This window comes from Branchiostoma belcheri, unplaced genomic scaffold (assembly GCF_001625305.1).
Source record: "Branchiostoma belcheri isolate BF01 breed outbred unplaced genomic scaffold, Haploidv18h27 scaffold6, whole genome shotgun sequence".
NCBI lineage: Eukaryota > Metazoa > Chordata > Leptocardii > Amphioxiformes > Branchiostomatidae > Branchiostoma > Branchiostoma belcheri.
Window position 1 is genome coordinate 965,078 of NW_017804242.1, and position 27,877 is coordinate 992,954.

At 41.5% G+C, this 27,877-nt stretch overlaps 3 protein-coding genes across 5 annotated transcripts in view; 2 read left to right on the plus strand and 1 right to left on the minus strand.

Annotated features, from left to right (window-relative positions):
- The first annotated feature begins 333 nt into the window (after positions 1-333).
- Positions 334-7,698, plus strand: LOC109482386. The gene is made up of 8 exons (XM_019785091.1): positions 334-402; positions 1,145-1,255; positions 3,383-3,457; positions 4,045-4,134; positions 4,785-4,889; positions 5,626-5,700; positions 6,238-6,330; positions 6,955-7,698. The coding sequence occupies exons 1-8, from the start codon at positions 339-341 to the stop codon at positions 7,494-7,496; spliced, it is 1,155 nt and encodes a 384-aa protein (XP_019640650.1). The 5' UTR covers positions 334-338; the 3' UTR covers positions 7,497-7,698.
- A 411-nt stretch (positions 7,699-8,109) lies between these two features.
- Positions 8,110-12,976, minus strand: LOC109482391 (ficolin-2-like). 3 transcript variants are annotated; one of them, XM_019785099.1, is made up of 9 exons: positions 12,741-12,976; positions 12,264-12,420; positions 11,074-11,187; positions 10,420-10,611; positions 9,862-9,933; positions 9,393-9,487; positions 8,912-8,987; positions 8,460-8,606; positions 8,110-8,420 (listed from the first exon to the last, which is right to left on the minus strand). In XM_019785099.1, exons 1-8 carry the CDS (start codon positions 12,966-12,968, stop codon positions 8,473-8,475), a joined length of 1,068 nt encoding a protein of 355 aa, XP_019640658.1. In that variant the 5' UTR covers positions 12,969-12,976; the 3' UTR covers positions 8,110-8,420; positions 8,460-8,472. The 3 variants fall into 3 exon arrangements, with proteins under 3 accessions (XP_019640658.1, XP_019640657.1, XP_019640656.1); XM_019785098.1 differs by having other exon boundaries at positions 8,110-8,381; positions 8,434-8,606; XM_019785097.1 differs by having other exon boundaries at positions 8,392-8,606.
- Positions 12,977-16,980: 4,004 nt separating this feature from the next.
- LOC109482214 (neurogenic locus notch homolog protein 1-like) overlaps positions 16,981-27,877 on the plus strand; it is a 26,448-nt gene continuing 15,551 nt past the window's right edge. The window contains exons 1-7 of the mRNA XM_019784907.1: positions 16,981-17,034; positions 18,563-18,812; positions 19,200-19,310; positions 19,428-19,544; positions 21,268-21,378; positions 21,540-21,650; positions 21,870-21,980. Of these exons, the coding sequence (XP_019640466.1) occupies positions 16,981-17,034; positions 18,563-18,812; positions 19,200-19,310; positions 19,428-19,544; positions 21,268-21,378; positions 21,540-21,650; positions 21,870-21,980 (865 nt within the window). The remainder of the gene's footprint in view (positions 17,035-18,562; positions 18,813-19,199; positions 19,311-19,427; positions 19,545-21,267; positions 21,379-21,539; positions 21,651-21,869; positions 21,981-27,877) is intronic.

Sequence of the window (27,877 nt, forward strand, 5' to 3'; positions counted from 1 at the left end):
GAAAGGCACTTTACATGACTTTCCCCACTTAACTCAAGTGAAATGAGTATTGTCCTGTTCTGCACAATGCACTCTCACATGCTTAACACCTTTAGTGTGCCCCTCCTGCCCCGAGGCTATCTAATCAACTACAGACTCACGCGCACGCTTAGTCAAAGCAGCCCAACAGGTTTCCAACTAGTGAAATCCGGCCATTTTTAATGGCGACGTTTGAACAAATGACTGTGACGTCTTGCCACCGTTCATAGAATTTACATCGACGTTTTACACAACTACTTTGAAGACCGAAGGCTGTGCGTTTTGAGAACATGGTGGTTCTACGGTTTTTGGTGATCGCTATGATGGCGACGATGGCTTTCTGCGACGAAAAACCGGGATGGTTCCAAGGCAAAGAGAACGACCGTAAGTGTGGCAAAATATCGTCTGGCTACTTATATTTATAACAACCGTATTTCTTTTTTGTTTGTTTGTTTGTTTGTTTTATTTAGCCAGTGTGGCCTATCTCTGGATTGCATATGACTTGAATACAAACAGAATGAAATATACAAGTGTAAACATACACAAAACTTGACAAATTAGGCTATTACCAATATTTATAGTCCATAGATTCCAGATCTAGAATGACACTTTTGGCAGCAACACGACAGGCGCCCTCTCGACTTCTGGGCGATTTTTAGATCTAGACCAGGCCAATATTCATGTAGATTGTACATCTTTTATGTAAGCTCGAAACGCAATTTTGAAATTTGGTGACTTCTAGTTGCCAATAAAGACCTTGACACGGCAGGAGGTCTTCCACACTGTTACCCCAACATTGGGGGATCTCTCGTACATGTGATGAGTGTTCAGACATTTGGACAGACTTGAATAGCCTCCTGTGTGTGCTACTTTATTTCGCTATTTTTGTCAATGTATTCACTAGTAACGTTATGCTTTATATATTTCCATGTGTGTCGTAATGTCTATAGAACGGGCCACAGGAAGAATAGCTACTCGTACTATTTTGTACACGTATGCTAAATGTGGACCCCGTCAAAGTAAAAGACAGACTTAAGAGATCAAGTTTTATTTCCAGATCTTTTTGGTAGGATATTTCATAATTTCGCATTTTAAACTTTGCTATTCTTGTCCCGGTTATGGAAAGTTCTGAGAGCGCTGATGGCGGCCAAAGATCTGCAGTGGAACCAGAAGGAGGAAAACGGCGTGAAGCAGATCATAGAAGACATTCAGGCGGGCAGAGATCCGACGGAAGAGAGTAAGTCTATTTTATTATTTGCCTAATTCTGTCTTTGAAGCGCTCAAATCCCCCTTTTAGACTAGATACCAGACCCATACCACGCTAGGTTTAGAGTTTGGATCAGGGTCTAACTGAGGGGTTTGTGGTATAAATTCATGTTGGCCCTGGAGTTAAGACGCTTACTTGTGTAGGCCCTAGAAACAATCTGGCACCCAGGCCTGTGAAGCTGATGTAAGTTTGCTTTATATTTCTATGTTTACCCTCGCAGAAGGAAAATGTATCGTTTTTGCTCTTTTTAATCTTCTTCAAACAAAAAGGCCACTGGTTTAGGGCTGGAAACAGTGGAAATTGAACACATTCGAGTTCGATTTTTCTAGCCTCTGCCAGGCTTCAGAAGCGACTGGAAAGAGTAGAAATTGGCCAGATAGACAGACAACATCTCTGGGGAATGAGTCAGCTAAAGGAGTACAGTTTGCTGCTCTGAATAAAAGGATTATCTAACCACTTGGCATCTATTGGATAGCGATTTGTGGACTTCAAAGGACAAGATGACAGGCTTCAGAGTGGCAAAGCTGTACTCCTTGTCCTGCAGGCATTCCTGGCACAATATTTTTCAATAATTTCATGTCTTAATTAGATCATAGACCCCCAAATGTTTTTGCCCTGCAGTGGCATAGCTCCTTCCGCATTCGTTGTGCTTCGCTGCGGTGTGATGCGTTGCACGAGAAATACCCCAAATCGTACCTATACAGGGTGCTATATAGATGGTACTGTATGTGCAGAACAACAATTGTTGTGCTCCGCAGGACCAATGAGCTCCTGAGCGGACATGTTATCTGTCTGTCTGATTCGTGAAGTCTGGTAGAGGCTAGCAAAATCGTCCTCCGAATGTGACCCCGTCTTGTCGTCAGTGACACCTGTATGACGTCACCACGTCGGTAAAACAGTAATGCGGTAATCATGGTAATGTGGCCCGCGTGACCTTTTCCGTAATCAGGCGTTTTCATTCTACATAATCTGTAGGCACTCGCTGTGATTCATCTTAAGGTCACACCGATTTAATTTTATGGATGACATCATGGAAGACATACGTAGAATGTCCAGACTGTGCATGATTTACAAAATGACTAATAAACTGGTGGATGTACCGACCACTAAGTATCTGATACCAGCCCAGAAAAGAACAAGAAAAGAACAAGATGCCTTCAAATATCAGAATTATCAACCAAGAATTGAGGTATCCAAAAACTCGTATTTCCCCAGACTATCGTAGACTGTGACTCGTTGCCACCAAGCACAGTTGGGGCATCATCACTAAAAAAAAAAATTCGAAAGTTTAAGTTTAAACAACTCCTGCAATCAAATGTGCAAAGGTTGAGTGTTCGGTGTGATATAGCTAGCTGCCGCAGCGCAGCGTGCCTGCGAAGCTGGTGTGTTACGCCGAAGGGCGGTTATACCGGATATACCGATACAGATACAGATCAGTGCGCGCATTAATTTTTGCCTGATTTTGGGTTATAAGTATAAAATCAACGGTGACAGAAATGTCCAACTCATGTATGACCTTTTTCAATTCAAACAAAAGACACCAAGACCTGTAGGGTAACGTCATAATGGACTCAGAGACGAGGTTGTTTTTACGGATAATTAGACTCATTATTGCCCTAGGCATCCAAACTACGCCAGCTTTTGTTGTTTGGTCTATATGGCGTGTGCAGTAGCTCCATCAGTAGAGTGCTCGCTTTGTAACCGGGAGGTCGTGAGTTGAAAGCCCGGCCGGGTCGTATCAAAGACTTTAAGAACGGTACTTTCTCTGCTTAGCACTCAGCATCTATGAGAAAGAGTGTGGGAAGGTCAAACACACAACACTACCAGCGGGCTAGCCCACTGCTGTAGTGCTTGCACAACTGTGTGGCCCAAGGTCTACAGAAATGGAGATGGGCGCCACCTCTATGCTCTGCACAGAGTGGAACGGGGACTTATTGGGCAATTTGGCATTCGAGTACTCTTAACGTGCTCTTAACAAAGGATTAATGCGACCTGTTACATACTTTACCGACAACACCCCCCTCCCACACACACACAAACACACTCAAAACAGTACTTCATATATAACAACGTGTATTCTCCACACAATTATTGCAGGTGAAGTCATCCGGATGGAGCTGGCATACGCCTTCAAGGACCTCATGTCACTGAATCCATACCGCGAGGAACAAAGTATGTTTCTCTGGTGTTTTGTTATCACTATATTTTATGGGATTTAAGGCTATTACAAGTGTATTGACACCATCACTTACTTAAATAATCATAATTACAATAACAATAATAAATGGTGTTGAGCTTATCTTAGTTTACTTGTCTGATCTATTAATTTGCTGACTCCTCTATCCCTTGTGGTTGATAATTCCCACAAGTTTAGCAAACAGACATGTATAGTACATTCGATAAATGCTTGTGTTTGTTCTTACAGATCTTGTAGTACTTCATTTATAACGAGTTAATAAACGAGACGAAATATCCCCTCATATTCTACAACTGCCCCACTCTCCTGCACACGTAAGTCTCAACCAGGCTTCGGGAGGCGGCTGGAAAGAGTAGAAATTGGCAAAATAGAGAGATAACATGTCGAGGGAGTTGGTACGCTAGAGAGTACAGTTTACCGCACCTGAAGAAAAATTTACTCTCTCACGAACCATGCAGCTCCCTCGACATGTTATCTCTCTATTTGGTCAATTTCTATTCTTTCAGCGGTCCGAAGCCTGATAGCGACTGCAGCACACATAACATGTTCTTATTACCTACAGTTAAGAGTTGGTTCCGCCAGTTCTTGGGAGGCGACCTCGCCAGTGACGTCTTTCAAGAAAGCGAGAAGATCATGAACGAAGAACTACGAAGTACGTAACAGACTTAGCCTCTACTAGGCTTGAGGGCGCGGCTGGAAATAGTAGAAATTGGCCAAATAGAGAGATAACACGCAGAGGGAGTTTAGCCATCCAGTTTACAGTTTGCCGGCCCACAAACTGTAAACTGGATGGCTAAACACCCTCTGCGTGTTATCTCTCTATTTGGCCAATTTCTACTATTTCCAGCCGCGCCCTCAAGCCTGGTAGAGGCTATAACAGACTGTTGTTTCCTTTCATGGTGTACAAGTTGAAGATTGGAAGAAAATAACAGATAGGAGTGGCATTGCATAATGTTCAAAAGCTTATGGCCTGAATTTGAATTTATGTGAATAATCAGAGTTTGAGATGTATCTACTGACGTATAGCTGTGCTCATAAGTATATATATGCTGATATTTAGAATAAGAATGAATGCTCTGTGTTAATGGAATAGCTATAGTAGCCCTCTACTGGCTTATTTAGAATCTCTGGCTATGGTCTAAATGATATAAGCCTACAAAAGATTTTGGCGGGGGTATATCATCAGTGTGTATCTAACAAAGTTTCTTTCAAGGTTTATATGAATAGGAAAACTGTAAGATATATTTCTACAGACCAGTCCGCACATGGATACTATCTATAATCGATGTGAATTTGTTTCAGAAAAAAGTTATGTTCAACATCATCTGGACTTCAGTCGTCGACAGAAGGGCGCGTGGAATCACGTGGTGAGCGACGCGAAACGTGATCGTGACATGACGGACCACAGTGAGTTCTTATGGTCTTCTTCTTCTTCGGTACTGCCTAGCCCCATAACGTGGGAGTATCGGCAGCTTGCGCATTGATTGTTTGTTACAATTGTGATCCGGTACATATAATCAAATGGAAAGATAAGCGGGAATGGAATGTTTATAACTGATTTTATGTGTGCTAAGGACGATACAAGTGAATCAGTGCGTTAGTAATATTTACATATATACAAGACATGATGGGGTGGCTCAATGCAGCAGGGTCCTCGCCAGTTCAGATTTGAACTGGGCGAGAGACCGCACCAGGCTCAAGTTCGTTCCATTCCCTGATGGTGCGGGGGAAGAACGAGAGCCTGTAGAAGTTGTTTCTGCTCGCGATGGCCTGCAATATTTCTTTTTCCTTTATTGTTGTGTTTTATTGTTGTAACCAGCTGGTAGACTGATACAGTGGCTTCCCACTGGGAGACGTAGAGTGGGACGTCCTTATACTACACTTTTGTCCATGTTAGAGGGAGACACTGGTCTCGCAGGGACTGCATTAGTGTCCGCTATGAGAAACAGGACATACTGGAGTAACTTTATCAAGTGTACCTCACTGGATTAGTATAATCCGGAGGTATGATGATGATGATGATATTGTGTTTTCCTTCTAACTTTCCTCGCAATGTCGCTTTCTCCTTAATTGTTGCACAAATGCACTGTTGGGCTGAAATATTGAGTTATTTGTTTAATAACTGTGTCACATCATCTTACAGATAAGAGCATTTTGAAAAGAATCAGCACTGACGCCTCGAAAGTTTTTGCGCTACCCCCGGAAGACCTAGAGGCAGGTCGGTTGATCCAACTTTTGTTTATTTCTAAAACTATTCACCTACATATTCTAACATAGCACTAACTTGTCCATAACTTGCTAAATCTTATCGAATGGCTTGTCGATATGGATCTTTTAGGTTCACACCTGATCTTGTAGCCTGGTATCCAAACCTAGTTTAGCTGCCGAGTCTCTTTCGTCCTCTGTTCAAATTTGTGTATTTCGGAGTGAAAGAAAGAAAGTAGACAGCTAAAATAGATTTCGATACCATATTACTGTTCTTGGCCTTTGTCTAAATACATAGGCCAGTAAATTGTAGCGATTATGCTGGGGTCACATTTCCAAGCCGGGGCCCGGCCGGGCTGTTTTGATTAACGAAAAATCAACAATTTTCATAAAGAATATACGTAAATAGTTCCATTGTTGATATTTTTCAACCTTTCTGTGCTTTGTTGCGTTTTATACCATATTTTTCGTTCCAAATGACTACCCGGCCGGGCCCCGGTTTGGAAATGTGACCTAAGCATTACACGGAATTATGACTTTCATTCCACAGAAAAGGCGATGCTGGTGATGTCTTACGGTCAGGACACGGCAAACAGGATAATGAACGGCATCCAAGCTGTCCATGACGAGGTCAGGGGAAAAGGTAGGGTGGTTTGTTGTTGAGTTACACACGTACACCCCTTCCGACTGTGCACTCTCCAAGTAGAATCTGTGAGGCAGGGGACCTTTAGCCTCCACCAGGCTTTTCTACGGGAATACGGATCGTAGAATTCGGCAAAGAAAAAGGAGAGTAGAATTGGCCAGGGGAGTCCGGCTGCAGAATGTTGTTTATTTCCCTCCCTCCGCCGGTTAAACCCCGAAGGCGGCCAAACACCCGTGGCAAATATTCTCCTATACAGCCAGCGTAGTTAGTCTGGTAGAGACTAGGGCCTGCATCCGTTGCACGCGGGGCAGCCAATGGATGCAGGTGGCCAATATAGACTCACCTTGCCCCACAGAATCTGCTTGGAGATTTGACTGGCGACCAAACGCTTCACAGGTTGCTCAACAAATTTTACAAAGAACTAAAATTTTTCATGTTTGGTGTGTTTTGTTGTCATTCAAAGCATACTTTTACATCGTGCATATTCCAAATGTAGATCAAGTGTCAGTGTCAGAACTGGTGGAATGGTGGCGTCTTGTAAACATTTCGTATTTGTCATTATTTGTTTTAATTGTTGAATTGATCTACATGTTATAACTATGTGTTAAACGCGCACCGTTTCAGCTCATGCACAATCGGAAGCCGAAAAGGCAATGAAAGAACTTTTGGCAGGACACCCTGCCCAAGTACAGCCTGTAGCTGCAAAACCTGGACAAGTTCAGGCTGCAGATGCAAATCCTGCACAAGTACAGGCTGCAACACGCACACGAGAAGATGCTGCCGCTACAAAACCTGCTCAGGCACAAGCTGCAGCTGCAAGACCTGTTCAAGTACAGGCAGCAGATGCAAAACGTACACAAGAAGATGCCGCAGGTACGCAAGGAAAAAGTGCAGCTGCAAACCCTGCTAAAGTAGAGAATGCAGCCGCAAAGCGTGTTCACGTACAGGCGGCAGATGACGATGACGATGATGATGGTGCAAACCCTACTGAAGTACAGGTTGCAGGTGCAAAACGCACACCCGAAGATGGTGCAGGTGCAAAACGTACACAAGGACAGGCTGCAACTCCAACTGAAGTGCAGGCTGCTCGATCACAGCAAAATGCTGCTAAACCTGCACGTGGGAAGGCTGCACAAGGAAAACCTACTCCAGGACAGGCTGCCTAAGTCAAAGTAATTGCAGAATATAGAACTATTTTTAGACCTGCGGTAAATGGTTCCAGGCGTTACCTTACTGCAGGTATAATTTTTTTTAAATGACAGGGTGTAGAAAAATACAGCCATAATACATAACATACAGACATTATACTGATAAGAAGAATCCTTAGAGACATATTGTACATAGATACAAGCATTTCCTTATGTTCAGAGTCCGCTATAAAACTGCCTGAGTTTTGAAAACAAAGTAACCAACAACAAACCGAAAGTTAGAAAGTGGCTATTGAAGAAAGAAGATATAGAGGTAACACGTAAAAAATAGGCAAGTGTGAAAGATTCTATACTCCTAGTGAAAAGCACTACAATGATATGATTCGCTACCGTATTATTGAAATTTATGGTAATAAAATTTATATATGTAACTTTATATCTTCATACAGCTTGTTTTCTCTGAAGGGGTTATGAAAGCAAGCCTTCCATATTGCGATAAACAACTCCATGTATCATTATTTGTACATTTGTGTCTCCAAATCACATAAGCAATGCAAATAAAACAGAATGACTTTGCAAGTATACGCAGTGTTTATTCCAGTTCAATGATTTCATCATATATACGTCGACCATATCATTAAACAAGGAGAAAAGCATGATTGACACACACCCATGTTAACCAACCATGCATATAATCAGAAATACAGTCAACGTTGCAGTTTGAGGAAACGATAACAGTCCGTGATACCGACTGTCATTGCTAAGATTCGCGACGTTTTGTAAGATTATGATTTTGCTTTACTGAAAAATCAAATAGAAATCGTTAAAACGTTAAAATCGTTAAAGTAACACCCGACGTGTCGTTAACAAACGTCTTCTACCGACATGACCTTGAGACATGACCTTTAGACATGACCTTGAGACATGACCTTGAGACATGACCTTTAGACATGACCTTGAGACATGACCTTGAGACATGACCTTGAGGCCCTCCTCAGTAGACCAGTTTGAAGCTATCCTGCCTGACTTTGAAGGAGATTTTCTTGAGCTTCTCGCAGCCTCGCCACGGCATCCAGTTGATGGTCTGAACCTCCATGTCTGCCTTCTTAGTCTTGTCGAGTTGTTTTCCTAAGAAAGTGCAAAGTCTTTGTCAATGGCGGTTAGTCTACCAGGTAATGAGATACACAAGGAAATCGTTACACATTGAAACAGTTTTCGAAATCTATTCAGTTGCTTTAGTAAAAATTCCCTTGTGTACTGTCTTTGTTTCCTGGTACTGATGTTTCAGTGACCGCTTGTCACCTTCCTCGGGCACTAGTACTATAATCGGTTCTACTTTGCACTGAAGCTACATGTAGGTGTCGCTGCTGCATGCAGTGTGAAGATGTGATGTAAGCTAGTGAAACTATTGAAAGCTGTGAGTCTGTTCTTACCAGTGGGGTGAGCTGCGTAGCCGTTCTCATGGTACCACCAGCCTCCTGTCGCTACAACAGCCCAGGCCAGTTTAGTCTGAAGTCAAGACAAGAAAGTACAAAGTTTACTGGTCAGAAAATCCCTAACTTAATCAGGCTCGCCACAGGTTTTACTAGTGCCAAACGTAAAACCCTGTTTTCTATTGTATCGTTCAGTAACTCTGGCGCCTGGCATATCAACGTATTAACGTTATGTACGTCGACAATAACGTTTGTGCTCGTCTTATGAGGATGATTGTAGATACTTATTTATTTATTTATTGACTGATCTTAAAAAAAACAGTTGGGTGGTACCTTCAGCTTAGGACGACTGATACAACAAGTATAATTGCGAGGCTGATTTGCTCTATGTTTCCTCAGACAAACAAACAAACAAACAAACAAACAAACAAACCATTACTTAACAGAATGATCAAATGATTCAGAGCTGAAGAAAACTCACGTTTCCGTCGTTGTCCTTGTCCTTGACGCTGAACGGTTTCCCGTTGTGGAAGAACAGCGCGTCTCCAGCTGTGCTCTTGGCGTCGTCGTACTCACCTGAACATGAAACACGGGTAACGTTTTAACAATGGTACGTTTTAACCTTTAGCAGATTGAAGTAGTCGTTTGGCTGGAAATTCTCTATTGGTTTACGGCAGCAGGAAGAAAGTTAAAAATGCCACAGGCTGTCTGACCTGCCTTTAAACAATATAAGACATGTTACGTAAAACATGTAAGATTTTGTAAATATGTCATGTGTGTCTTGAAGGACCACAGGAAGAATAGCTACATTTGTTGTAAGCTAAATGTGGATCCCAATAAAGTCAAAGTCATGTGACAGGTGCTCTTAATTATATGGATAGGCCTAAGTGTCTAACAGATACTGTAATTTAACCCTGCAGTTATGATTCGCTGCTGTACTCTGTACTCACCAATGGTCAGCTTGTAGTTGCTGGCTTGATCTCCGACCTTAAACTCCTTGTACATTGCCGAGGCCTTCGCACCTAAAGGATGTGTACAAACATAAACAATAACGGATGATCTTGTTGCTGACTATGTTCACTGATCTCCCAAACAGAGGAAAGATAAAATCAGTAGTTTGATCAGAAGTCATATTCAGTAGATATTTCGGCAATAGGCCATTTATTCCTGTGCCTTTTGCTCTGTTTTTCACCCTTAAAGGATAGTTGTGTATGTATTCAATATAGTATCTGTCTATCTGTCTGTCTATCTGTCTGTCTATCTGTCTATCTATCTATCTATCTATCTATCTATCTATATATCTATATATCTATATATCTATATATCAATCAATATCTATCTATTGCTCTTGCCCTTGCTGAGACTTGCTATAATTGTTCTTGCTTTTGTTCTCTCTCTCTCTCTCTCCACATACACACATACACATACATACATACATAGTTACATACATACATACATACACACATACATACAAATTATGTACACAACATCAGTGAACAGTTCGGTACCATCAAAGTCCTCCATCTCCACCAGTAGTTGGTACTTCCCCTGAGCCGTCAGCTTGTTCATGACGTCCAGCCCCATGATGAAGTTGGCGTCCGTCGGGCTGTCGAAGCCCTTCTTGTACGCGGCGAGATCCTTGTCGAAGTCCACCACCTTACTCTGGGACGCGTCCCTCTCCAGGATGACCGTCCAGCCTCCTGTAGGAAAAAGTAAAATCATAGCATCAACATTTTGGATGACGACCGTCCTACTCAGGCTCAATTTGATGGGTACTGGAATTATAGAAGAGCCAGATGTATGCACAACAAAACAGTTGCTCAAGCAACTGGATGGATTTTGAAAACTGTCAGACATTTCATTAGCCTTCAATACTTTTTGTCAGTGACAGGGGTGGTAGTGTTTGGAGTAGCAGCCACTGGCGAAAAGTAGAGATTTCTGGGTGGGATCTGCATATCTGGAGGTTAGGAGGTCTCTGAAACTAGTAACACGATATTCTCTCTACCACTACCAGGTGCCAGAGGCGGCTGAGAAGAGTAAAAACTCACCAAAGAGACAGATAGCATGCCAGGCGAGTTGGTCTACTAAAGGAGTACAAAGCGGCAAACTGCATCCCTTTAGCGGGCTACTTTCCCTGGCATGTTATCCGCCTGTGTTCTCACCGTCCATGGTCTCCATGTCACACTTGACGGGAGTCTTCTGCGTGTTTCCCTTGATCTTGATCTGCCGCTGCCCGCTCGTGACGGTCGGGTCCATGATCTTGATACCACCACAGTCTGAAATATGAAAATTAAATGATTTCTACTTTTATGTATTGTCATTTATGGTTAGATCCGTAGTTTATGTTTGTATCTGTTGTTATTTTCTATTTCTTTTCATTTGTATGTATGTATTGCCTAATTGAAATGCAATAAAAAAATCTATATTTGTGTGCTTTTGTTTTTCAAATAAAAAAAGTAGTACGTTTGTTTCTTGCATAATACTTGAATCATAAAATCAAGGGTCGCGCAAATCCGATTGTGGTCGCTGTGATCGCCGTAAAGTGGAACGTGAGACTGTGAACATGCCGCCAGAGGTTTCTCAAAAACTTTTAACTTAAGATAGATGCCCACATTTATGTGCATTTTGCCATCACAATCTCTTAGCTTGCTTTGATATTTTTTGATTTTCCAATCTTTCCCTTACTGTGCAAATGCTGTATGACCAGCCATGCACTCGCAGGCGCAGTGGTCATAACAGGCATTGCTGACCGTTCTGTCTCCTTGTACTTTGGCGTGCAAATAATTCAACTGATTTGTGTTTATTATTAGTTTAGTTTTGTTGGCAAAACACCCGGGCTCTGATAACCTATGGTCGCCCAATCGAAGTCCATTCCATTGTTCGAGTGCAGAGTACAAAAAGTGGTTGTAACGTTGTGGTCAATCTTTGTTGATGCCATGATCTGTTTCTTTCAAATTTTGTGAGTTCTACAATTACCATCCTCGTGAGGGAATGATGTAAACCCGTTCAGAAATTCTTATGGTTTTTCTGGACGGGGTAATATCGATGGAAATTGCATTGCAACCACTTTGAAAAGTTATTGACAACGACTATACAAGGCTGGCAGTATGATATCTGTACAAGTGACCGCCTCTAAATAGGAACAACCAGGCTAATGTGGCCATTTTTTGGTGGTCCCGTAAAGATTTTTCCCCATTGACACAAGCATGAAGAATCCTGTCTATAGTATAGTGACCACCTGTTAACAGACTTTAACCCCCTAAGTGGTCTTCTTGGGCAGTTTTGACTATATATGTCTAGCAAAGTTTCCTTGCACAGTTAGCAGCCTGAAGACGGACTGCACTACCCATACCTGGGAAATCGCCCTTGGACGCGTCGCCTTGCTTCTTGGGTTGTTTGTCCACCACCTTAAGTTCCGCCTTCTTCCTTTTCATCTCTCCTTCAAGGATCCTCAAGGTCACCTCCAGTTTCTTCAGCTTGGCTTCCAGCGCGTTCGTGGCCTTCTCCTCCTGTGGGATCCGAGAAGAAGACATAGGATTTCGGAACTTTCTTTTACACAACCAGTAAAGGCTCTCACCAGTAATGCTTCAGCCGCACAAATTTGTTTGCAAAAAGCCCCGAATATGGGCGGTGCGTACTCTCCAATCAGAGGTTTGGGGGTTTTTTTGGCGTGTTTTAAGTTTTTTTTTTATCAGGCTTTCTTTTGTGCGCTGGGGTTGGCGTAAAGCCCCAAAAGGCCCAAAAATAAGCCCAAATCCAAACCTCTGCTTGGAGAGTAGGCGGTGCGTACTTTAATCGAGAATTTACTTTACTAACGAAGTTCCCTTACCACGGCCGCCATGGCCTGCAGCATGTAGATCGTGACGTCCTGCTGGGTCTTCTCATCCGCTGCCTTCTTCTTCAGAGCCACCAGTTTTGGGTCCGTCTTCTGCGGACATGCCTCACCCGAGAGGGTGGCGGGGAGGTTGTTTTTGAGCTCGTTGGCGATGGCGCAGGCCCCGTAGGCGAGGCCTGGAAGACAGCAGAGGAGCAGGACAGCTGCTAGGTACGACTTCATCGTGCGGTACTCTGATTGTACAGTGTAGGCAACTTGTGTCCTCAAATTAGGGACAAGTGGGTACAACGTACGGTTGACATGGACCGAGCAAAGTACACTCTGGGTTTGTTTACGTCAGCATTGTGTGACATGTAATCTTCAAGCAGATCGAAGGGTTGCAAAAGACCTAAAGACAGCATCAAATTGGCCAGGCAGTATCCATTCGCCAGTGTCCCGACAATGCACTGCGCTAAATTTTGAGAGCTGGCTACGTATTACGGAAGCCTCTCGATTACGCTTTATGATAAATTCCAAGTGGCTACAACGCATTACGTAGAATTAAAACGGCGAATACGCTCTACGCAAAACGCGCCAATATTACGCTCTATGGTGAATTAGAGCGGTCCGTCTACGGTAAAGGGCATGATGCCCCCGATTATATCTAACCGTGCTGAAGACGACTTTCGTCGAAGCACCAGTAGTATCTGTTGACTGAGAACCAACATATCCCACCACTGCCACAATGTGTGCTCGGTTGTGTCTTAATGCTTGTTTTATGTGCAGTAGTTTATATGCAAGTTAATTATTGGACACTGTAGAACAAGTGGGCATTTCAAATTTTGCCCATTTCAAATTTTGGGCATTTCCCGAGTCCTACATCCTCTCTTCTTCGCGGAGAGGATGTAGGACTCGGGAGCTATAATAGGTTTGGTAACCAGGCTACATTTCAAAGCCTTCTAGTCCTAGAAATATTAACAAAACTACGAGATAGCAATATAGATAGCTTCTTGTGTTTTCAGAATAAACCACATACGATTTGGTACTGGGTGTTGATTGGTACAAACTTTAAGCTATTTTGTCACCATGTTGTCAGCGTGTAAGAGAAAGGGCGAAGGAGGTGACATGGCATGTTTGTATGCATGTTTTGTGAATTAGTCTCGTAATGTTTCGTCTGAAGTAGCTGTTTACACAACGCAAGCCATTCGCAATACCTTATTTGGAGTTCTTGCTCTGTTACATCATACCACACTAGGAACAATGAATAAGTATTGGCAGAGACATATTGCATTTTCCACGACTTTCGGACGCTGCTTATAGAGATTCTTTATTGACAGAACAAAAAGGACAGGGACTTTTGTATGGTCTTCTACAACTAAAGATCTAACAAAGCTTATATGGGGGCGGTGAACCAACTTTGATATCTTGTAACTCTCACTTTTTTGACATCCCATATGAAACACAGTTTCGCTGAACACATAAAGAAACTAATTTATCGATCTATGTATTGATGCTTGAAAGATGCAGTAGAATTGTATTCTATAAAGGTAAAAAGAGACATTGCATTTTTCACGACTTTCGGGTGCTGCTCATACGGGGGCGGAGAACTAACTTTGAAATCTTGTAACTCATCTCTACGGCAAATTGACTTTTTTAACATCCCATATAAAACACAGTTTTGCTGAACACTTAAAGAAACAAATTTATCGATCTCTCTATTGATGCCTGAAAGGTGCAGTAGAATTGTATTTTATAAAGGCAAAAGGTGCAGTAGACAATTGTACTTTATAAAGGCACAGCAATTCGTTTCGCTGTAATAAGATTTGACGACTTTCCTTACTCCACTCAGGTGTAAAATGGGTGCCTGACTTTTGGTTTGGGGAGGTAAAAGGCGGTGGAATTAAGGAGAGGGACGGACTCCACCTCCCAATACCATGTCCTAGACACAGTGGATTAACAACGTACCCACTGCCCCTACGGATTAAAAAAAAAAGGCTGTGGAACTATTAAACGTTAGCTTTACCTGTATCTTTCACTCCATCGTTATTTTTTTTGTCCGACACCCAACAGATTGAACTGATATGGTCTATAGCAGTGCATAAACATGAAAGAACGTACACCCACGTGGTGTGCGTGTGATTTCGCACGTTTGAAATTTGATGTAATTTGGAGCTTTAAGTTGTTTTTGATATTTTGCGATATTAGTCTCGTCGGGGCTTGTTTCATCCAGGCTGTGCGTATCCTAGCTGTGCGTTCTTTTGCCGTTTAAAAAAGGCATGGCTCGTGCTCTTTTCGCACATACTTGTTGCGCCAACTAAACATGATTCGCTATGGATACCATACCCAAGATGTCTGCATCAAGCCAAGGTATGTCAGATTGTGTTTTACTTTATGATTTCTTTTACAATGGTAGAGCGACTTGTCATTATATGTATCAGTTTTTAAAATATTGAATTAATAATTCTAACCGACTGATATTTTTAAAAGTGTTTTTAACAAATATTTTTAACATATTTTTAACAAATATTTTTAACAAATATTTTAAAAAATATTAGTCGCATAGAATTGTTAGAAGTATAAGCAACCTCCATATAACAAAGGTATCACAGGTATGTTGCCTTACTTTGTACCTGTTACAGTTATCGTTACGTCATTGAGATATGTGGTGGAAAATTTCTATAAGTGATATATGGGCCACAATAACGTTTGAAAATTCCACTACTGGATTCGGACGTTAGGGTTGATGTTACGGTTGATGTTTTTTTTCCTAGGGACACCAAATTTCCTCAACTTTTTGCACATTTCGCATTGAAGAGTGTGTTTTTGTCGGGTATGTATGTCATGAATAAAATACCCAGCCCGACCTTGGGTCGGATCGCCCGACGGTTATCACACGGGGTTCCAAAAATTCTATAGAATAATTCGAACGCGTTTCGAGTACGCCGCTTTCGAAAATTCGAATACTGGATTCGGATATTAGACAAATGTTGGCACATTTCGCATTGAATGGCGCGTTTTCTCGGGTGGGTATGACACAAAATACAACACAATGTATTCCACATCAACCTCGGTCCCAGCCCTCCCGCGGGTACGCAATTATTGATCATAAATATGAAAGTTTCTAAAACAATTCACAACATTATTTCTCTTGAGTCACATTAGACTAAAAAAATTACTATGAAAATGCAAGACATTTAGTGTGATTTAGATAGTGTTAGATGTAACGTTAGATAATGTTATTTATGTATGCCTAACTTTTAACTGTAACTGTTTCCATGTTACATGTAATGTATGTATGTATTTGATGTGCACGTTATCAGCATACTCGCTGCCTAGAGCACACCCCGTATTGTTGTGTCACAATTTTGAAGAAACAAAGTCACATCATATCACGTTTTTCTGTTTTTCAAACGCACATAAAGATCATAATTTTTTTGTACACCATTTTTTGTGGTAGTGTTAATGATCTGATAATCATATCTGCCAAAGCAATCACATTATATTAACGTTACATGTTTTGCCGTCAAATTCACATAAATATCACATTTGTACACCTGGTAGTGTAATGATCTCTTAATGATATCTGTCAAAGAAACCAACGGGTCCAGTGAACCCCCGCCCCTGCCCCGCCGTACAGGGCAGTCTGCCGATAAGCCTCCGGAAGGCAGCGAGAGTCAGGATGGGGGCTCTGCCGGGCCCAAACGTGCCTCAACGCTTCACCTGAACATGGGCGGCCACAGCGAAGAGTCGCACTCCGACGCGTCCTACACAAAGTAAAAAAACTAATGATATCATTTAAGAGTAAAATAACACTACCTGGGAGTAGAGAAATTTTCAACATGCTGTTATCATGCGCTTTATCTGTTTACTCTTTGCCAACAACAACAACTCTTTGTTTATATCATTTATTGCCTCTACATGTAATTATTTGATATGTCAATGGAGAGTCGCATTCCGACACGTCCTACACAAAGTAAAAAACTAATGATATCATGTAAGAGTAGAATAACACTACCTGGGAGTAGAGAAATTTTCAACATGCTGTTATCATACCCTTTATCTGTTTACCTAGGCAAATATGTACATAATGCTATACAAAAGAGATGTGAAATGTAACATTCCATTATAACATATATACATGTATTGAAGTTAGATTAGTACACTAGTAGAAATAGTTTATAGTTATTGAGTATCATTTGCCATACATTGTATCCAATGCAATTGTTGCGCAATAAACATGCCTACTCACCCAGGGATGGCAGCCGAGAGCGGGATGGTGATGCGCCTGGCGTTGGCCACAAAGCTAGAGGTATGTTCAAATCAAGTACATTTGACTGTATTAGTTACATGTGCAGCATCATTAAAAATGTTTTAACGTTGTTCATTCAAAGGGAAAAATATGTTCTGTTTAAGCTTATATTGTAAGTAATGAGTAGTGTAATGAGTTGTGGGGTCGTGTGGCGTGGCGGCAGCGTGCTCCACTCGGAACCAAGAGATCCCGGGTTCGAGTCCTGAGTCTTGTGCCACAAAGCTAGCTAGAGGTATGACTGTCATCATTTGACTGGAACGACATGGACTGAGAATATGCCTTATGATTTTGACTATTTGTTTTGGTTGATATGTTTTGTTTTATATGATTTGATTACTTTTACTATTTGTTTATATCATTTATTGCCTGTAATACATGTAATTATTTGATTGATATGTTTAATTTTGTCACACACTCACTGTACGTAATGTGGTTTATTTTATGCCTATAATTTCTTATGTGACTTGTTTTATTGGGCTACCTTGGAAGTCAGTTATTATTTGTGATTTTAACGCATTTTAAAAAAATCTTAGATCATGTTTTGGATTTAGTGTATACATAGAGCATCCATGGATTGTCCTTACAAAAATCTGCCATGAACACCAAACCAATACCACCTTTTTCCCTCTACATTATATCTGGCACTCATACTTATCATCGACAAAGTTTGATGCAATAGCAACATAATTTGTGATTTTTATGTAATTTTTAAATCTTAGGTCATGCTGTGAAGCTTTGGAATAAGATGAAATCTAACGCTTGTTGGCTTATACTCTGCTGCGGGCTTCTGACGGTGTCGTCAGTTTTCATCGCCGAATTTGTGTCGCCTGGCATCCTCATACCAGGAAGAAAGGTAGGCAGACAGGTACGGGCTGTATAGCTGGTACAACCGCCCTTCAACGTAGCACACCAGCTTCGCAGGCACGCGGCGCGGCGGCAGCTGGCTACATTACACCGAACGGCTTGTTACAGTAAATCATTGAGCATCTATCTAAAGATGATGCCCCTACTGTACTTGGTGACAGCGAATTCCACTCTGCGATAGTTCTAGGAAAGAATTTGAACACCCCAATCCTTGGTTGATAACTTCTGGTACTTCAAGGCATGACTATTTCTTGTTCTTTTCTGAGCTAGTATATTAGGTACTTGGTAGTTGCCAACTTGGTACGTCCACCAGTTTGTTAGTTTGTTAGTCAATTTACATATGTGTTATTACCGGGTACGGATGTATTGTATTGGGTGGCTGAGCTGTGGGTTTGTGTGTCAGTTTGTCCGGACAGAGCAGCTTGACAGCACGTATTGTCAGACATATTGACAGGTCAGACACATGTAACGGATGTGAGCTTCAAGGTCATGAAAATTCAAGCTGTATTTAACAAGGCACAGACATGGCCCCCAAACGGGACAAACCCTATATTGATAGAAATATTTCAGTTAAGCTCTATTCATCAACATCGAGAATCAACAAATTGACTCGGTGTTGCCATACTTGACAATTCTAAAAACGTGCACTTGTTTATAAATGTAGAATCAGGATGACCTGCCAATCGGTAAGAAGCTAGAGAAGCCGAGCAATCCATGGTGGACGGCGTCCTACAAGGAGAACGGCTTGGATGTCGCTTTTCCCATCCCACCGGCACCTCCGACCAAGTCTGGCACCACGTGGCAGGCCGGATTCCACGAGATGATGAACAACTCAGTTGTCGTCAGCTTGACCACACTGTCTCCACCACCAGGATGGAATTGGGCTGATCCGTACGCAGACGTCACTGAAAATGGTGAGCCCTTACCAGTAACTCTCACCACATGTACACCTCAACCAACAACCAGTAAGTCCGATTCATTTTGTTGGAAGTCAAGTACAGCTACACTTTACTTGCTTATCATACTTTTCCCCATTATCTTTGTAACATGGAGCTTGGTCAATGTAGACTTTTATTTTATTTTGTTTTGCTCAGGTCTTGACAATGCAGAGAAGTGTATCGAGAATCCTTGTCTGCATGGGGCCTGTGTGAACAAAGATGGCGGATACAAATGCACCTGCTCACCTGGATGGACTGGACACAACTGTCAGCAAGGTGAGCTCCTTTTGGTATTAAGTAAAAACTAAGGCACAAATGTGCATCTAATCAGTTTAGCTGCAACTGTGCATTTCTTTCACACAGACATCAATGAGTGTACCGGCAATCCCTGTCAGCATGGAACCTGTGTGAACAAAGATGGCGGTTACAAATGTACCTGCTCACCTGGATGGACTGGACAGAACTGTCAGCAAGGTGAGCTATTTTTCTGCAAGTACCATTCACTTTGCATATATGAATTTTCCTATATCCGTTCCTTCATCCATCCATCTCTTCTCTTTTTGATGTATTGCTACATCGTATGTCACACAGATATCGATGAGTGCATGAGAAACCCACGGCCTTGCAAACACGGAACCTGTGTAAACAAAGATGGCGGACACAAATGCACCTGCTCACCTGGATGGACTGGACAGAACTGTCAGCAAGGTGAGTTATTTTTCTGCAGCTACCATTCACTTTGCTTATATGCAGTTTTCTTCTTTTTCTTTGATGCAATTGCTGACAGTTTCTTCCCCAGAACCACTTCACTGTGGAACAAGCTTCCCCGTGAATGTTTCACCGCTAATTACAACCTCCAACGGTTTAAATCAAGGGTGAACAAATATTTGACCACGCAGTCATCACTGTAACCCAAAACACGTAAGTGGCTCTCACGAGCCTTGTTTTGAGGTGAATTCTGAAGTAAATAAAAAAAATTATTTTATGTCGATGAAGGTTTAGACATCCAGGTAATGAGAAACATAAGGTTACTCAGACAAGTAACTGGATACATTTAGAAAACTGTCAAATGTTCATTTTATTGATACATCGTATTTCTTCATCACACAGACATCGATGAGTGCATGAAAAATCCATGGCCTTGCAAACACGGAACCTGTGTGAACAAAGATGGCGGCTACAAATGCACCTGCTCACCTGGATGGACTGGACTAACTGCCAGCAAGGTGATTTACATTTGTACTTCAACTTGTGTCTTTATGTTGCAACTCATCATCATCATCATTGTTGCCGCTCATCTGTTGATGATGCAGGCCACCACAGACTGCTTTATACTCAAATTAAGGATCTATATCTACTTTCTTGGTTTCTTTAAATACAACGTAGTATAAGTTTATGTATGGAATTTCTTTCTTCATCATGCAGACATCAATGAGTGTGCTGGCAAACCATGCAAACATGGAACCTGTGTGAACAAAGGTGGCGGCTACAAATGCTCCTGCTCACCTGGATGGACTGGGCAGAACTGTCAGCAAGGTAAGTTCTTTCTCCAGACTATTTTGTTAGCTAACAACATTTGGGTGCTGTCCGTGACTGGGTAATTCTACACTCATTTTCTCATCTTCAGGATCATGTTGCTTGAATGTTCATGACTCTATCCTTCTATTTCTTCAATCCTCCATAGCGCAACATAACTATTATTGGCCTGCCATATATAGTGCTGGCCCTTTACAGCCCTCCATTATATTCTTCAATGATTGATTATGAGGACTGCCAATTTTTCCACATTTGCATATTTTTTAGAACAATACTCAAAATTTGACCATATTTAGCTCTTTAGAACAGCAATACCTACTCCTTGTTCAATTTACCATTTTAATAAAATACTTGTAAAAGTCATATAGTACCATGTTCAAAAACTTGTTTCAATTCATATGAGCGTGTTTCTGTGATTCCAAGTATTGCAACTGTTATTTTTGTAAATTTGCAAAGATATTGACGAGTGTATGAGGAACCCCTGCCCGGATAGAGCCTGTGTGAACAAAGATGGTGGATACAAATGCACCTGCTCACCTGGATGGACTGGACAGACCTGTCAGCAAGGTGAGTTATTTTTCTTCTTTTTCTTTCTTTCATACGTGTTATAACAGTGATCTATATTGTGTATGACATACTTGTTTTTCTTTATAACATAGAGATAAATGATGATAACGCAGACATCAATGGGTGTACTGGCAAATCATGCCAGCATGGACGCTGTGTGAACAAAGATGGTGGATACAAATGTGCCTGCTCACCTGGATGGACTGGACAGAATTGTCAGCAAGGTGAGTCCCTTGTTGTCTATACTTTGGCAGATATGTATAATTTTTACGCGGTCAGTGTGTTTCCATTCAGTTCAGCTGCAATTGTGTACATCCCTTTCATTCAGACATCAATGAGTGTACTCGCAAACCTTGTCAACATGGAACTTGTGTGAACAAAGATGGCGGATACAAATGTACCTGCTCATCTGGATGGACTGGACAGAACTGTCAGCAAGGTCTGTGGTTAACGTCCATTTCCGTTTTGGTTTAGAAAAACTCAATATTTTAGTGCTGCTGATATCCTTTTGTGTACACTGTGGTAGAAAAGCATGATTATTATGTTCTCATTGTGGTTTCAGTCAGATCAGCTACAATTGTGTACATCTCTTTCATTTAGACATCAATGAGTGTACCAGCAAACCCTGTCAGCATGGAACCTGTGTGAACAAAAATGGTGGATACAAATGCACCTGCTCACCTGGATGGACTGGACAGAACTGCCAGCAAGGTCTGTGGTTAACGTACATTTCTATTTTGGTTTAGAAATAACTCTGGAAATGCATCTCAATATTCTAGTGCTTAACTGACATGCTGCAAAGATCTACTCACTCACTCACTCACTCACTCACTCACTCACTCACTCACTCACTCACTCACTCACTCTCTCCCATGGCTTAGTCAGCCGTTGGGGCAGATCTACATGGCTCATTTTCTTTTTGTCACACAGACATCAATGAGTGTACCAGAAACCCTTGCCAGCATGGAACCTGTGTGAACAAAGATGGTGGATACAGATGCACCTGCTCCCCTGGATGGACTGGACAGAACTGTCAGCAAGGTGAGTTTCAGACTTGCTGAAATATTCCAGTGTAAAATCTAGAATCAAAGATGTTTATTTTGGAACATCTGAGTCATTTACAAAAAGGAGTGGATGCTACAAGAAACGACTGGCAGTTTTAAAACCCATTCGGTTGGTTGAGAAACAGTTTTCTTGAGTACACTTCTTACTGTTTGTTACCTGTGTATCTGTGCAACACACCAGCTTTGCAGGCACGCGGCGCAGCAGCAGCTAGCTATATCCTACCGAACGACTTGTTAAACTCAATCTTTGCACAATGTCATTTAATTGCAGGAGTTGTCTAAAGCTTTCTACTGATGATGCCCCAACTGTGCTTGGTGGCAACGACTTCCGCACTACAATAGTTCTTGGAAAATAAGAGTTTTTGAACACCTCAATTGGTTGATAAGTCTGATATTTTAAGTCATGACTGTTTCTTGTTACAGGCCGACGTTGCCAGAATGGATGGATTGAATACAACAAGCACTGCTACAAGTTGATGAGGGACAAAGTCAAATGGTCTACTGCAAACTCACGATGTAAGCAGCATGGTGCAAATCTGGCCTCCGTCCAAAGCCGAGAGGAGAACGACTTCATTGCAATGCTCATCACAAATGGTGGGTAACAATATCGATAATATGATTAAATGATATGAGCAAAGATATTTTGGATGAGGAAATATTTCTGATACTAACATTTACTGCCATTTCTTGGCACATTGTAGCCATCATTGCATACTTGAAGCATTTGAAAACAAGGTTCGTGAGGCGTTTACTTTGGATACTGGCCATAAAAGCCTATACAAAACAAGCAATCGTTTTCACATGTTTGTCTCACAGATATCAGTATGCTACTGGATAGGATTGATTCAACTTACTACATTATAAAAAAATGACTAGAAATTTGACAGGCTGTCGCGGTGTGTCACAAGACCAAACCATTATAAGAACTAAATGCGTCTTTTAACAGTTGCCAAAAGCAGTTCCCCGATGGCTAACAATGCTTTACGTTACCACTGTATTTATACGCATGAATGAACTGCCTCATAAGTGACAGACAAATTATGTTTATTCCAGCCCCGAAAGGTACAGTTCGACATTTGGTCTGGTTCGGATTGTGTCGCGGCAAGGGAGGATTTTCGTGGACGGATAGGTCGGACTTGACCTACACAAACTGGGCTCCGGGTGAGCCTAACAATAAGGCTTGGCTGTCATTTGGCCAGGGAGAGCACTGTGGTGCTATGTACAGCAAGGTGAGATCAGTTGTTTCTCTTTTCATAAGTCCACAGCAAGTAGATTTTATGGATGCCATCCTCCTCAGACTCCAAATCTAATGCGATAGGGCGAATTAAAACAAGGCCCATTTTCGGTATGTTGACCACTGGCAACAATTTCCAATCCCCAAATCAGGCGAAAGTTAATACGCGCGCTAATGTCATCCATAAAAATTACTTGCTGTGGCCTGACCTCCAAGTACACGGGGTTTGTTTTCTATGGTTCTGCTTGTTCGCCCGTGGCCTTACATGACACTGTGTAACCTTTCGTTGTATGTATCATTTTCAACAGGACGACCGTAGTTTTTGGGTAGGCGCAAGCGGTAAAAAAGGACAGTGGGATGACAACAAATGCTACACTGGGCTTCCCTACGTTTGCAAGAGGCCAAAGTGATACGGTCTGTGAGTATGTAATCCATTCCTGATCTAAGGAAAGAAATCTAACCCAAGAAACACACAAACTTTGAGGAACTAGTTGGACCAAGGGAAACAGAATTTGAAAACGTAAAAAAAGTAAGGTGTCTGTGCTGTAAAGGTGTAGAAGAATAATGCTCTGGTTGGCCAAGTACTGAGTATGTAATCCATTCCTGGTCTAAGGAAAGAAATCTAACCTAAGAAACACAAACTTTGAGGAAGTCCCTAGTTGGACCAAGGGAAACAGAATTTGAAAACGTAAAAAAAGTAAGATGTCCGTGCTGTAAAGGTGTAGAAGAATAATGCTCTGGTTGGCTAAGTATGTAATCCATTCCTGGTCTAAGGAAAGAAATCTAACCCAAGAAACACACAAACTTTGAGGGAATTCCTAGTTGGACCAAGGGAAACAGAATTTGAAAACGTAAAAAAAGTAAGGTGTCTGTGCTGTAAAGGTGTAGAGGAATAATGCTCTGGTTGACTATGTGTGACAGGGGGTTAACTCCCAACCATTGGTCTGGAGAAGGTCGATAGGCCATGGTCGGCTTAACATTACCATCTTTAAATGACTGTTTGGAAATTGAAATAGACTCAAGTTCCATAGCTTATTGCGGAACATTTTATCATTCAAGTTACTTCAGAATGTATAATTGTGAGACTGAAACTTTGTTGTAATGGCCAGGTCGAACCATAGCATTAGTGGTGACTTGCTTATATTACTATAATTACTAATTAGACATGTAGCTCACACTACTAGTGCATGGTAAGATGGGGAACTGGATTATTGACACAACAGAAGTAAAGAAAAGAAAAGTAAAATATAAAACAAAAAAAGCAGAGTCAGAAAGTGCAGGTATTGGCCCACACAGAATGATATGCAGAGTCTGGTGATCTAGTGTTTGCTTGTGTCAGAGTCAAACTTTCATCTGCCCCAAATGGACGCTGAAAAATGACAAAATCGTACTTAACCCTCAAACACCCGAACTGTTTGGAAATTGAAATAGACTCAAGTTAAGTTCCCTAGCTTGTTGGTGAGCATTTATCATTCAAGTTACTTCAGAATTTATAACTGTGAGACTGAAACTTCGTAATAATGGCCAGGTCGAACTATAGCATTAGTGGTGACTTGCTTATATTACTATTACTAATTAGACATGTAGCTCACACTACTAGTGCATGGTAAGATGGGGAACTGGACTATTGACACAACAGAAGTAAAGAAAAGAAAAGTAAAGTAAAATATAAAACAAAAAAAGCAGAGTCAGAAAGTGCAGGTATTGGCAGAATGATATGCAGAGTCTGGTGATCTAGTGTTTGCTTGTGTCAGAGTCAAACTTTCATCTGCCCCAAATGGACGCTGAAAAATGACAAAATCGTACTTAACCCTCAAACGCCCGAACTGTTTGGAAATTGAAATAGACTCAAGTTCCCTAGCTTATTGCGGAACATTTTATCATTCAAGTTACTTCAGAATGTATAAATGTGAGACTGAAACTTCGTTGTAATGGCGAGGTCGAACTATAGCATTAGTGGTGACTTGCTTATATTACTATTACTAATTAGACATGTAGCTCACTACTAGTGGCAAGATGTAAAACTGGATTATTGACACAACAGAAGTACAGGGTTGGGCCCACACAGAATGATATGCAGAGTCTGGTGATCTCTTGTTTGCTTGTGTCAGAGTCAAACTTTCATTTGCTCCAAATGGACGCTGAAAAATTACAAAGTCGTACTTAAACTGTAAGGAAAAGTTTCATTATCTGAACATGCCAGTGAGGTCCAAACTTTTTTTCATATCATATTTGACATAAACGTTAATATATGTTTCTATTCAATACAATGCTATATTTACAAATCACTTTTACGTCTTATAGAATTGTTACATTCTGCTGACTTTTAAAAGGGTTGAAAAGGGAGATACAGCTCTTCATTACAATGTTTTACCATAGATCCATTGTAGAATGTGTGCGACTGATGCATTGATTCTTCACTTGAAGAATCTCAATTTACTTTAACAAGGATCTATTCACCAAGTATGGAAAATCAAGTCCCAACGATGTACATATACATGTATGAAGAGTACATTCAGGCTACAAATGATCATTTAGAAGCCAAGAAAAACATTCAGAGATACAGACATCCCGATGAAATGGAACAAAACTGACTGTAAAGCTTACAGCAACAGGCTATGATGATGGAAATGACTTGTTGACTGAATCCATACACCTTATACAATGTATAAGTTTGCCAACTTCCTAACTAGCTGGAAACGTTGTTTAAATTTTAATATGATGGAAGACATAAATTGAGAAAACTTGGAATGACTTATCAATGCCATCTCCTTCTCACAGGTTTTTGAGATTTTGGTTGAGACAAAAATATCACCTGCACAGAGTTGAAGGGTCTACAATGGTCCAAGTACAAGAGGAATCTAGAGAAATACAAATGTACATGGTGCATGTAGTTACACTTGTAAACTGTCTTCACTTTGAAAAGGCTTGAAAGATCGGTGTTTTAGATGATATGGTAAACAAAAAAGATGATCTGAATACAAGGCATTTCACAGCACATTAAAATGTTTGTGTATCTTATTTGTTTGTTTTGCATTACTGGTAGGCTGATTTTATAGGTAGGTGTAACACACAAGTTTTGTACAATAACTACGAGCTGCATAAGACCAGACTGTAAGTTTTGATACACTCACACCAGTATAGACCCCTTCTCTTTTCAATTGTGGTGGTATTTTTGATATGCTCTGAACTGGTCCAAAGATCTGAAAAAATGTAACAAAAGATTTATTATATAACCTCAATAGAAAACTAATATTACACTGGGCTACAAAAAAATATATGATATATGGACCAAATGTACTGCAAATGAATGGATGGATGGATGGATGAAAAGATCGGATGGATGGATTAAAGGATGAATGGAAGGGAGGAAATATGACTGACTGAATGACGTATGCCATATGGTTCACAAATTCCAGTTCTTTGCATAAAACATGGAAATAAAACCTTGAGTACACCACACACTACACAAAAAAACACTGATTTTTTAATAGAGGAACATTGGGCGTTGTTCCTGTGTTTGTTGGCTCACCCTTTCGGAGAAATTTCCAGTCGCAATATTTGCCTACGTATGCATCAACACCGCACTGCTTAACAGCGGGCAATGATTCAACTTCAACATTAGTATAAGTGTCCAGTTGGTGAAGATATTGGAACTTATAAGTAATCACTCCAGGAATGAAGATGCGAGAAGTGCTGGGATATGAACTGTATTCTTGTCAGAACATGTGCAGTCCGTGACCTCTGACCGGACTGGTCCAATAGTTTGTGGGGGTGTATATTGTATCCTTACACGCTTCCCCCCTATGTAGAAGAACTTAACTTCTCCTGAAGTTAACGATACATAACGTGGTGAATATATCAACTATGTAACATTGTTGGAACGACTAATTAACTACAGAATATACTGACGAATAACAATAATGGGATAACGAAACAACAAGAAAAATATATAACGTTAGGTATATATGTAGTTGTATAGAACTGTTCAGTTCTGCAGGCTGGTTGGTCCAGTTCTGCCCACTAATAGTCAAGTTCGGCAGAAGGACTGGTCTGCGGGTAATCCCATGGGTCCGCAACGCAGTAATATGTCCTGCACAGTCATGTGTCTGCGGGTAATCCCATGAACCTCCGCAACGCAGCAATATGTCCTGCAAAGACCCTTGTCCATCAAGGGGTGAATACATGTGGAGCTGGATGAAGGGCGGTGTCAGTCCCTAACAGCCACAAAGTCGTCGTATCGGGACGGTGGTCGCACCCGACGACCTCTTCTCGTTGTCACACCAGTCCCCTGGGACGGCGGGTTGGAGGCGTCACGCTGATTCGCCGCTGGTGACGGCGGGTTGGAGGTGTCACGCTGATTCGTCGCTGGTGCGGCCCGCAAGTTCACAGCATGATCCCGCTGAGGTAGGGTATGGCATTTTTTTAGCCTATTGTAATGGACTATTTGTTTTCGGCCCTTGGTGTCTTGGATCCGATACGTGACGCCTGGTTCACCGTCTTGGAGGAGCCGCTCTATGACAGTGTAAGGCCCCTTCCATTTGGGCTTCAGCTTCTGTCGTACGGTAGTGGGATCGTGGAGCCATACCCGTTCGCCAGCCTGATAGGGCTTGTGCGAGACGTCGACGTCGTAGGCCAAC

Excerpts from the sequence above, each read along its gene's own strand:
- LOC109482386 (XM_019785091.1), top strand. The coding sequence starts at position 339 with ATGATGGCGACGATGGCTTTCTGCGACGAAAAACCGGGATGGTTCCAA. Across the intron at positions 1,256-3,382 it reads CAGAGATCCGACGGAAGAGA|GTGAAGTCATCCGGATGGAG; the intron begins GTAAGTCTATTT and ends CAATTATTGCAG. Across the intron at positions 6,331-6,954 it reads TGACGAGGTCAGGGGAAAAG|CTCATGCACAATCGGAAGCC; the intron begins GTAGGGTGGTTT and ends GCACCGTTTCAG.
- LOC109482391 (XM_019785099.1), bottom strand. The coding sequence starts at position 12,968 with ATGAAGTCGTACCTAGCAGCTGTCCTGCTCCTCTGCTGTCTTCCAGGC. Across the intron at positions 9,488-9,861 it reads CAACTACAAGCTGACCATTG|GTGAGTACGACGACGCCAAG; the intron begins GTGAGTACAGAG and ends TTTCATGTTCAG. Across the intron at positions 8,988-9,392 it reads ACAAGGACAACGACGGAAAC|ACTAAACTGGCCTGGGCTGT; the intron begins GTGAGTTTTCTT and ends TCTTGACTTCAG.